The sequence below is a fragment of the Rhinolophus hipposideros genome (assembly GCF_964194185.1).
Source record: "Rhinolophus hipposideros genome assembly, chromosome: 17".
Classification (NCBI taxonomy): Eukaryota; Metazoa; Chordata; class Mammalia; order Chiroptera; family Rhinolophidae; genus Rhinolophus; species Rhinolophus hipposideros.
The window spans coordinates 30,676,344-30,688,773 of NC_138063.1; the positions used below are offsets into that span (position 1 = coordinate 30,676,344).

The window sequence follows — 12,430 nt, forward strand, 5'->3', positions numbered from 1 at the left end:
AGAGATGAATTTTTACACAGACATGATTTCAGTGTGCAAAGCTATTAGTTTGGGAATAGCGATAAGACTAGCAATCAAGGAAAAGTAGTTTGGGTGACTTGGTAAAACCGCAAACTTTCTGGAAACAGAAAGTTTCATATGTCATTGACTATGTCTGCCTCTTGAGTTCTTTTTTTGTCGCATTGATCTCCAGAAACCATAGAGTAATTATTCTGGTGAGTAAAAGAATAATGACTTAATAAGTTTGGTTGTAGAATGAGAAGCTAGGGTTGAACATAATAAAGGTTTGTTGTAATACTCAAACTGCTTAATTCAGGTATTGAGAAAGTTTCTCCAAGTAAGGATATTTTAAGTAGATTTTTTATTTTTTTTTATTTTTCAGCCAAACCAAACAGGAAGCTTACTTTTCTCTACCTAGCCAATGATGTCATTCAGAACAGCAAAAGGAAGGGGCCGGAGTTTACAAAAGATTTTGCACCAGTTATAGTGGAGGCTTTTAAGCATGTTTCAAGGTATGATAATTGTTTTGGATACTAGGTAATCTTTTTTAAATGCATAATATATCCTTTTTCTAAAATTTGCCATTAGCCATTAAAATAAAAACCAGGGAATGTATTTCTTTGAAGTTTTCATTTGAAAAGACTTATCTGTAAATGACATTTGTAAATTTGTTAAATATTTTGTGTGAAGGAAACATTTTTCAACTGTTGCTAAGGTAGGCATTTGTAGTACTAGAAGTACAATTTTCCTTAAAGAAACAAAGAGCAACTGCCATAATAGAATGAACTTTATTAAGAATGAATGAAGGTGTTGAATTGAAAATTTGTGTGCTCATAAATCTATCACTCTTCTAGCTAATGTTTCTAGATAATCTTAATACCCTTTCTCCTCAGTGCATTACCCTGTTTCCCAAAAATAAGACCTAGCCGGACAATCAGCTCTAAGGTGTCTTTTGGAGCAAAAATTAATATTAAGACCCGGTATATTATTATATTATATTATGTTATGTTATATTATATTATACCCCGTTTTATATTATATATGACCAGGTCTTATATTAATTTTTGCTCTAAAAGACGCATTAGAGCTGATTATCCGGCTAGGTCTTATTTTTGGGGAAATGGTATAATGATTTTATGATTTTCTAGTGTGTTGGGTATATGTTATAACATTTTAAAATGCTTTGGAAATATAGAATATTTATTTAAAATAATCTTAAACCTGTTGAAAAATTTTGCTACAGAAAAATTCTGAGGGTAGGAGGCGGTACTTTGGCTTGTGCTCTTTTAAATGCTTATTTCTAAACATGCAAATGTTTCGTAGATACTAGGTAAACATTACTGGGTTAGCCTATTAAATCAGTCTAAATTATAGAATTCAGTGGTGAATGATGATTTGTTTTGAATGATTTCCTCACCATATGGCCTACACTTTTAGTCACAGTTGATGCATTTTTAAAAAGGTTAAGAATGTGAAATACTGCTGTAGGTTGCTTTCTTAAATATTTATCCTTCAATTTAGATACTGTCTATTACTATCTTTTCAGATGTTGGCGTTTAAGTCTTAGAGTTCAGTCATAGCCCCTCTCGGGGTCATATTCTTCACTTGCCCTTTGGGTGATTTCATACACTACATGTATTTAGTTATTATCTATAGCCTAATAACTCACAATCATATGGTACAGTCTAGATGGTTTTTCTTTTAGACTTGTATATCCAGTTGCCTATTGAATTTCTAGTTATATGCTTCCAAACATCTCAAACTCACTGTGTCTGATACTGAACTCATTATATCCTTGCTCCCTGTCAAATGTACTTTATTTTGCCATGTATAATGTGCTCCTGTGTATCATGCACACCCATGTTTTTGGCCCAAACTTTCAGGGGAAACAAATCTTAAGTTTTAATTACTTTTTATTTGTTTACATTTAGGTACTTGTTTTTTGTATTATGAAGGAATTTTATCATTTATTTTTTAACATATTATGGTACAAGAAATTTTACGTACCAGTAACACATATAGAAGGCCAAGAATTCTTCGTCGTTGCAAGTTTGTCATAAGTTCAACAAAACCAATTATTATATTCCAGGGTATTATTTTACATACGGATATTCTTATTAATTTCTGGAGTTACGCTTTTAACTCATAAGCGTAAATAAAATAATTAAAAACATTTATATAGATGCAGAATTGGCACTACCCATGTATAACGTATATCCTTATTTTTCCCTCACAAATTTGGGCAAAAAATGCACATTATACATGGCAAAATATGGTACTTCCCTAGGTTTTACTTTCTCAGTGAATGGCAACTCCACCTATCCAGATACCCATGTGAGAAGTTGCGTGTCATCTTTAACTCTCTATGACATTTTGATTTATAATATATCATGCTCTCCTTTCTCCTTCACTCCCCTTATCCCATATACGACAAACATAGTTCCTTTAGTTCTTTAGATTTCTTCCCATTCCAGTTACCATAATGTCATTTCTGTATAATGGCGGTAGCCTCTAGTATTGTTTAATCCATTTAGGAAACTACCCAGAGTTGCAGAGCTGATCATAATACTCCATTGCTTTTGAGTGGTTCTCATTTGTCATAGAGATCAAGTCTAATGTCCTGAGCAAGACATAAGATGTTCCTTCATTCCTAACGCTATGGTCTACAGTTTAAGCTAACTGAACCTCTTATTTCTTTTTGCCTTAAGGCTTTTATATATGTTGCCTCTCCCTAGAATTCAATAAAATATTTATCGATTGCCCTAGGCCCTGAGGATACAATAGTGAACAAGACAAAGTTCTGTTCTAGTGGAGCTTGCATTTCAGTGGATGACACAGGTAATAATAACGAGATAGACAAGCGAATATATATTGTGTCAAAACATAAGTACTATGAAGAAACGTAAAAAACAAGGAAGGAACTACAGAGTATGATTGTGCTCAGTTATATCATGAGATTAAAACATGACTATTTGGGGGTGGTAGTATTTGAAAGAGATTAAAGGAAAGGATGGAATGAACCATGTGACTCTTTAGGAGGAAAGGATTCTAGGTAGAGAGAATACTTGGCGGAAACAATGAGACAGCTGTGTGCTGGGCATGTTTGAGAATCAGCCAGATTGGTATGGGAGAAGGTATTTAGGGACTGTGGACTTAGAGGTAGCCAGGAAACAGAACATGTTCACCTTGTGACCCAGAATAAGGATTTTGGGTTTATACGTGGTATGATTGATAGCTCTTAGGAGATTGAGAGCAGTATGATCTGATTTACATTGGTAGAGTTTGGGAGACCAATGAGAAGACAGTTAAAAAATCCAGGCAAGAGATAGTAGTGGCTCAGTCTACATTGGTAGTGTTGAAGGCGGCAGGAAGTGGCTGGAAGTAATCTGTTTCCCACTCCTCCATGTATCCAATCTTCAGATATCAGATTAAATATCACTTCCTCAGATACCCTTCCTGACCTCTCTTAAACTGGGCCAGGTCTCTCTGTTAACGCCTGTCTTTAACACCTTGCTTTCTTTTGTGGCACTTATAAATAACAGATGCCATAAAGTTCCATCTGTGTCTCTGGTGTCAAAGATAGTGTAAAGCAGGGAGTATGTCTGTCTGGATCATGGCAGCCCAGAACTGCTGGTCACAGTGGTGCTCAGTAAACATTTGGACAGCTTTTTTCAGGGAGTGAATGTCTGATTGTATTTAAAATCGCCCTTACCTTTTCAATAGCACTATGCATTTTTACTGTTAATATTTTTATTTTTCTGTAGTGAAACTGATGAAAGTTGTAAGAAGCACCTTGGAAGAGTGTTATCTATTTGGGAAGAAAGGTCTGTTTATGAAAATGATGTTTTAGAACAACTTAAGCAAGCTCTGTGTAAGTATATAATCTTTTATCATGATCTCTTCATTAAAATGTGTTCTTTCATTAAAACTTAAATGTTCTTTGAATTCAGATGGAGATAAGAAGCCTAGGAAGAGAACTTATGAACAGATAAAGGTGGATGAAAATGAAAACTGTTCCTCTCTGGGTTCTCCAAGTGAACCACCACAGGTAGAAGTTTTTCTCTGTTAAGGGAGTTACTGTTACTTCATGTGGCCACCATGCTTTGTCAATGTCAGTGTCTTTCTGTTGTAAATTGGTTTTAATTACCGTTCTTGGTACAAGAAAGAAGCTGCATGAATATTTCATATTTTCTGATTAACATATTGCTATGTTTATGTAATATGTTATGTATTATCTATTAAGCCATCATATTTTACATAGAAAGAGGATTTCTCATTGCTTAGTATGATTAGGTCTAGTGAGATAGCCACTATTTAAACAGTTTCATTTTAAATAAATAAAGCATTATATAAGATTACTTGTATGATTTAAGTACACTAAAAATTCCATTCCTAGAGATAAACACTGCCCTTTGGAAGTATTTTTGCTTTTAAGCATGTAAAAACGAGTGTTAGAGTAACACGTATGTATTCATACAGTTCTTTGTAACTGTAATAGAACTATGTATTTCCATGATAAAATAAGATGGATTAAAACCGTCAACTTAATATTTCACGTCCTTCCAGGTTGGTATAATAAAGTATTTCTTAACCATTAGATGATTCCAGAAAGACATTTTTAACTTTTAATTATGTGGGCATTGAGTCTTAAAGCTTCCTCCTTCTATGTTTCAAACATATAGGAGAGACAGATAAAATTTAAAAGGAGAAAATGAAGACATAGCCATACTCTTAAAACAAGGTAAATATCATGGTGCGCTAGACATGGTATAGAAACACAACTCAGTATGTGAGCTAGAGTCTGGTTCCTGCTGAGCGTTGATCTGGAAGCAGACATGGGTTGCCAGAAATTAGTATCCTAGAAGGAAACAGTAACTCATAGTGCTCCATGGGAGTTGGAGGACTGGACCTGAACTCACTGCATGAAACCAGAGCCAGGGTGGAGCTCTTTCCCCCATGAAAGGAGCTTGAAAGAAATGTACAATCAATTATGGCTTAGAACTGTGGATTTATATTGGTGTTAGTGCTAGGGAGGCAGAAAGAATCCTACATATTGGCTCAGTGACAGGAATGCTGAAGCCCACCAGTGATACCGTATTTCCCCGAAGATCAGACCAGGTCTTACATTAATTTTTGCTCCAGAAGACACATAAGGGCTTGTTTTCAGAGGATATCTTATTTTTTCATGTACAACAGCCAACATTTATTCATTTATTCATGTACAAAAATCTACATTTATTCAAATACAGTCATGTCATCTTCTGGAACATCGTCATAACTCTCCAAACCCCGAATTCTGGTTTGAATTTCTGCGACTCCATTTTCTGCAGAATCTTTGGCCCCAATCTCTCATGTCCAGCAATAGAGCTCTCCTTAAATGAGCACTTCTTGTCCAGGTAGCCTGCTCGTAGTGCATTGGCAACACAGCTGTCAGTGATCTTATCCCAGGAATTCTTCACCCAAGTCACGACCTGGTGCAGGCTAGGCTTCTCAAAGTTTCCACGCTGATTTCTCTCCATTCTATTTTCAATGTAATCATTGATTTCCATGTGCAAATGTCCTTGAATGGCTTGTTTATTGCAATATCAAGAGTCTGGAGATAGGCAGTCATTCCTGCGGGAATCATTATTTGATCTATTCTTCTCTCTGCAAGGAAGTTCTTCATGTCTTTAGCGTGGTGAGTGCTGGCTGAATCCCAGACTAGCAGACCTCTTTTGCCACCTCGCAAAACAAATGGCAACATTAAATCGACCCACTTTCGTATAACTGTTTGTGTGCACCAGGCTTTTTTGGTTTCAAGAACATAAATGCCTGAAACACATTCAACTTTATCTTTCTCGCCCTTAGCGATGATTAGACGTGGGGCTTTCTTTCCATCCAGATGAATTGCCAAAATACAGGTAACACTTGCACTTTCATAACCAGTGGAGGGAATGTAGGTTGACGAGGCACCCCTCTGATCAACTGTCCTTTGAGATCCTTGGCCCATAAACACTGCAGTTTCATCCATAGCAATCATGTTGGAGAGTTGGTATTTAGAAAAGTCGATGCCATCAACAAAGGACTTGAATGCAAGTGCACGTTTAATAACTTCCGTATCTTCCAGCTTGAACAGTGTTGTCGATCTTAGACAGTTCATATGGCTGAAGGAAGCCATCCAGCCAGTGTTGTGATGCTTTGAATTCTTCTGGGGATATTTCTAACTGTGGTGCCATTGCAAGGGCAAATGCTTGCATATCAGCCCTGCGCACAACCAAAGCCTTTGCTCTCTCCTGTCAGCAATCCAGTCACACATGATGTCTTCTAGCTTAGGAAATAATGGTTGCCGACATGATCCACACTTGTGCTTCTTAGCATTTCCCTCGTCCACCTGTTGACTGAGGTTATCGTACTCTGCTCGCCATTTTCGGACCATTCAGAGATCCAACTACTCTTTGCAGAAAGCCATAAGATTCTTGCCCCGGGAGTCCTCCATGATTCCTTTCCTAGTACTTGACAGAAAAGCTGTTTTCTTTTTGCCTTATCTTGTCTGGGGGTCAAAATATTATTCCCTTTAAATCTACCATTAAATCAAGGGTTAATTGAGACAGGAGTAGCAACAAAATGATGACAGTTAAGAATGATAGTCCACACAAAAGCAATGGAAAATTGCAAACACCAAAATTCAGAAAATGTTTCTTTATTTCACACGAGTGCGTTAAGTACGTCCGTTACGACAAACGACGTATTGAATTATGAAGATTCATATTAGACAACACCACGTCCGTTCGTTATCAAGTGAGCATGTTATTCATGCGTTGTGTCTGTGCTCCGATTGGTCATTCAGCAATAAGTCTCAAGTTCATCTGTTTGCATAGGCGTTTACCTTGTCTAAAAGCACCCACTTGGGTATTTACAAATACTTAATTATAATTTATATTATTTGAAGTATTAATGTCAATAATAGTTATTTATATTTAATTATATATTAATATTATTGTTTTATAATTCAACATGTTGCAACGGATGTACTAAATGCATCTGTCTGGCTGACGGTCTTAACAGGCTTATTTTTGGGGTAGGGCTTATATTACAAATACCCTGAAAAATCATGCTAGGGCTTATTTTCCAGTTAGGTTTTATTTTTGGGGAAATACGGTAGCATTTTTTTGGTAAGGTTAGAAAAATCAGTAATTGGCTGTCAGTGTCATCTTAATATATACACAGAATTGGTAATTTCATATATTTTTCAAGTATGTGTGTAATTTCCTAGTGTTCCAGGGTCTATCTAGTTTTAGAGATTAAGGAAAGCAAGGAAAAAGGAGGTGGAATGGGGATGGAGGCTAGTAAAAAGAAAATTTATTAACTTTCTTTGAAATAAGTTTATAGACATTGAATTGTGAAATCACCAGCATACTTGCCTTTCCCACCTAATTGTAGCTGGTATATGAAAAAATGCAACTAAAATATTCTAATGATAATTTTTATAATGGTTAAGCAGTATATAAAAATTAGTTATATATGGGGAACTTTGTAATATTTTAATGATCTTATTAACAAACCATAGAGTAGTTGAAGATACCATATTTAAACATACTCCAAAACCACATTTTTTGTGTGAGTGTCTGCTTTAATTATATCATTTAGAAATGGAATCTGGGACACACTTCCATGTTGTGGTAGAAGAAATTTGTATCCCCCTTCCCCAGTATTCAATTTCGTATTAAAAAATTCTTGTCATGTATAATGATAATATAATGAATGTATATACGTAAAACTTGTATTCTCGAAGTTGAAGTTTTAGCCTGCCTTCTCTTTTATCATTGTGTGTATTTAGCATATAAATCAGTCACTTCAATTTAATAGTCAGATAATTATTTTTACACAGTCTGTCTTCACCACTGCAATATGGGCTGTTCACGGCCAAGGGCTATGTCTCATTTATGTTTCAAATTTATTTATTTCCAGTACCTAATGTAGTGTAACTTCTTTTCCGTAGAATACAAAAGAAATGGAGTGTCTGAGAAAGCAGCTTATATTTGAAACTTTGAGCTAGTAAATACCCTGTAATGGTTAAGGAATATGAAATAAATTGCAAGTCTTTTGTATATGTCTAAGCTCATTTATTTTGGTTCTAAAGTGGTATAACTTTTTAGACTCTAGATCTCGTTAGAGCATTACAAGACCTGGAAAATGCTGCTTCAGGTGATGCAGCAGTTCACCAGAGAATAGCTTCTTTGCCTGTTGAAGTCCAAGAAGTATCCCTACTAGATAAAATAACAGGTAAGAAGAGGAAACGTGACCTGAACTTTTTTGGGAGTCGGGATGAGGGAATAGCATCTGACATTGTTTTTGTTGTGTAATAATCTTATTCTGTGCTTTTCTTAGATAAAGAATCTGGAGAAAGGCTTTCTAAAATGGTAGAGGATGCTTGTATGTTGCTGGCAGATTACAATGGCAGATTGGCGGCTGAAATAGATGATAGGAAGCAACTCACTCGAATGTTAGCAGATTTTCTTCGCTGTCAAAAGGAAGCCCTTGCAGAGAAAGAGCATAAATTGGAAGTGCGTAACCTTTTCCTTCTTTAGTGCTTATTTAATTTTTTTTTGGTAGGAATTTTTAAATATCTTAATGTTCCTGCACATTTTGCTCTTTTTTTTTTTTTTTTTTTTTTTTACATAGACCTTTTTAGACAGTGACCCGGGTAAGCTAGTCCTTGCATTAATGAGTTTCTGTCTATTTGAATCAAACCAACTTGCCGAAGTAAATTTAGAGATTTGGAATTAGCAGAATTGATTGCATTTAAAAATTATTCATGTGAGATTCCAGTAATAAGAGTTTAAATCCTTACCTTCAAAACTGAAATAATGGGAAAATAGCAGTTGGTATAAAGTCTGGTGTTAAGTACAGTAAATTATGGTTGGACTTATTTAATTTCTGTTCTGAGTACATGCAGTCTTTTGGGTATACAATTAACAAATAAAAAGGTTTGGGCATAGAATTAGTTGTCTATGCTAGTCCCCAGGCTCTCTATTCCTGAACAGTTTATCAGTTTTGCTCAGGAAGGTAGTGTTCAAGTTACTCCTTTGTTCCACCCCTGATTCTGATGCTTAACATAGTCCCACCCCACTCCCAGCTCATATAGACCCTTAGGTAGAAAGTAATTGCTTCTTTAAATTGAGTGATGATTGATACTGTCAGTGAGAAGTCTGGAGCTGCAGGGGTCAAAAAAGAAACACTCATATTTCCTCTGAGCAGTGTAGCCATTGTCAGATGAGCCAGATTTCGTTTTATCAAAAGAATCTTTCATTTGACCAGTTCTTGTTTAAATTGTTTACTGCTATAGCAATTTCTTATGTAGGAGAATTTCTAATTTGTCTGGATCCCGTTATTTAGAGACAATTCTCTGTAAATTTGTAGGTAAGTAATGAAACTGCCTCAATTAAGTTGCTTTAAATGTTCAGTCTTGTTTTAGCAATCTCCAATTGTGCCAGAGATGGTTTCCATTTCTAAATGTGGGAGTAGCTGTTTGATTAAGTACCAGCAGCAGAGCTTTCCCTCCAAAATTCTCAGCTCTTAATTTAGCATTGTTCCCCCTCTGCTCACATATACACTCTCAGAGTGTAATTGTTGGTGCCATGCTCTGCCTGTAGAGGTTGCCCAATTCTATGGAGAACAGAAAAGATAGAATATTTTAAAAAGATGCTTTTGATAGTTAAGTGGCCAGTTTCTGATTTTGTAATGTAAATTCAATCTTAAACATATTGTTACTTATTTTATTGTTAGCAGAATTAAGGGTAAGTAATGTCATACAGTTTTTGTCTTTAGTCTTTTGGTATGGTTTCTTTAACTTCTATTGAGCTTCTGTTGCAGGTATTGGACTTGGGCGTATCTTCTAACGATGTCATCATCATTAGCATATTCTTCCTGCTAAAAATAAATATCAAACTCCAAAGCCTGTATTGTCTCATGTTTTTGAAAATGGAAGACTGCAACTTTATTCTGCTTTATACTGCTTTCTCACTTAAGTTGGTTATCACTTGTTACAAAAATAGAATTTATGTTTGAAATGTTAAGTGTAGAAAATAGATCAGGTAAAACCCCCACCCCCTCTTTTCCAGTGCCTTCCAGCTAGATTTCATAGTTGATGGTAATAGGTGGTGAGGCTGATGATAATAATAATATTTACCATGTGTTTAGGTATTATTCTAAGCACTTCACATATATCAACTCATTTAGTCATATATAGCAGGAAGTATTATTATCCCCATTTTAAAGATAGGAAACTTAAGGCACAGGAAGAGTAAATAATTTACCCAAGGTCACAGTGAGGTAGTGAATTATTTAGAACCCAGGGAATCTGCTTCTAAAAAGATATACTTGTCCTAAAAAGACATACTTTAAGAAAGAAATGATAAGATTACAGCAATCTTATCTCCAGCTGTTGCTGCTGCTTCCCTCCTCAGAGGTAATCACTCTTGAAATAAAATCTTGTAGGAACTTTTTTTTCTCTCAGCATGACTGGATTTTACCATAAAGAAATCACCTAAATTATGTTAAACGTGTTTTACAAGAAATACGTAGGTTTAAACAAGTTATTTCACAGAACTCTTTGTAATTATCATTTATAACAGTAATGCCTTTGCCAGAAGAAAATGTTTTGAGATATTTCGATGTCATTTGTACTAAATAGGTGGCATCACATTAAAGCTGAGACTAAGAGGTCAAGATTTATACTTAGCATATGAGCTGTGACATCATCAAATAGTTTTAGGCATTTTTGAACATATCTGTGATTGATCAGGTATTGATGTGTCTTTGTTTTGTTTTATTTCATTTTGTTCTAAAAATGGGACATAAATTTAAAGTGTCAGTTCAGGAATTGGCTATTTCACACTTCCTAAGTAGGCTGCTATAAAAGCATTTGTTATGAATGAAAACAAAGTATTTAAAATTTTGGAAATTATGAATCTTTTTTTTGAAACTTGTGGATAACTAGCAGATTATTAAGTAGATAACTTAAAATAGACTTGATAAATGTAATTTATAAAATATTTCATATAACAACCATAGATTGTTATTGGAATCATATTTCATCATTCAGAGGTTGAAATTAGTACTAAACTTTTGTTCACCTAGCTTATTTTGGATAGGGGGCTTAAAATGACTTTTTTTTATTGGAGAACAGTGTTTCTCCAGGGCCCATCAGCTCCAAGTCAAGTCGTCCTTCAATCTCGTTGTGGGGGGTGCAGCTTAGTTCCAAGTCCAGTCGCCATTTTTAATCTTTAGTTGCAGGGGGCACAGCCCATCGGGGAATTGAACCGACAAGCTTGTTGTTGAAAGCTTGTGCTCTAAAATATCAGCGGCAGCTCATTATCTTCAATCTAGTTGTGGAGGGCGCAGCTCACTAGCCCATGTGGGAATCGAACCGGCAACCGTGTTATTCAGAGTTTGCGCTCTAACCAACTGAGCCATCTGGCCGCCCCTTAAAATGGCATTTTAATTTTGATATTTTTGGAGAGGAGGCAATATAGAGTTCAGAAATTCTTCTATATTCAATAAGATAGCTGCTCAATTTTGAATACTTTTTTCCATGATATAGTTGATATAAGGAAACATGCTTTTATAAAATCCTTACTTATCTCATAGTAAATTGATCTATTTTAAATTGCTAGGCTTCCATAGAGAATTGATTTTCTAGTCTATGGAATAGATTTCCATAGAAAGTTGGAAATCACCATTTGATGGTTCTGAAAAGGGGAAATCAATCATAGTTACAAGTTCCTAAAGTCCAGATAGGAAAGGTGTCAGAGAGAACCTTGTTTATTTTTAGAAGTCTTACATCAGTACTTTCAGATTTCCTCATTAAAAAATGAGGGCATAGTATTCATTGTATGAGTGTTTGTTTTTTTAAATCTGTCCCTCTTCTCATGTTGTCAGATTGCATCCATTGAGTTGCTTTTATTAGTTTTGTGCATTATATATAGTACTATAGAGAACACCTGGTGGTGGCAGGCTTGTATAATTGCGCAAGAATATCTACAGGATTGATTCTCAGAAGTGGAATAGAATAGCTAGGTCAACGGGAATGTATGTGTTAAGTGTTGATAGTATACCCAAGTCCTCCAAGAGGCTCTGCCTTTTAAAATTCCTTGCAATATAAGTACATCTTTTCCTATACAGCCTTGCCCAAACTGAACGTCAGTGATCTTTTAACTTTTTTCTTATCTGATAGATTAAAAATTTTTTTTTTGTTCACTCAGTTTGAACATCTTTTAAAAATATTTATTAGTCATTTTATTTCTGTTGTAAGTTTCCTGTACTCTTTGACTACTTCTCTGTTTGGTTCTAAGTTTGTGTATTAATATTTGTCTTTGCCTTTATGGATTCTGGACTTTCTGGATATAATTAAGATGGTCTGAATTCATCACTATAAAAATATTGTGCTATG

General features: G+C 35.2%; 1 protein-coding gene across 2 annotated transcripts in view; it reads left to right on the forward strand.

Annotated features, from left to right (window-relative positions):
• RPRD1A (regulation of nuclear pre-mRNA domain containing 1A) overlaps positions 1-12,430 on the forward strand; it is a 58,751-nt gene that overhangs the window by 22,319 nt on the left and 24,002 nt on the right. Inside the window, exons 2-7 of one of the 2 annotated variants that reach the window (XM_081078044.1) lie at positions 383-512; positions 3,765-3,871; positions 3,951-4,048; positions 8,136-8,262; positions 8,368-8,543; positions 9,853-10,062. In XM_081078044.1, coding sequence (XP_080934170.1) covers positions 383-512; positions 3,765-3,871; positions 3,951-4,048; positions 8,136-8,262; positions 8,368-8,543; positions 9,853-10,047 — 833 coding nt within the window. In that variant the 3' untranslated portion in view covers positions 10,048-10,062. Of the gene's footprint in view, positions 1-382; positions 513-3,764; positions 3,872-3,950; positions 4,049-8,135; positions 8,263-8,367; positions 8,544-9,852; positions 10,063-12,430 lie in introns of those variants that run through there. The other variant, XM_081078043.1, reaches the window with a different exon arrangement.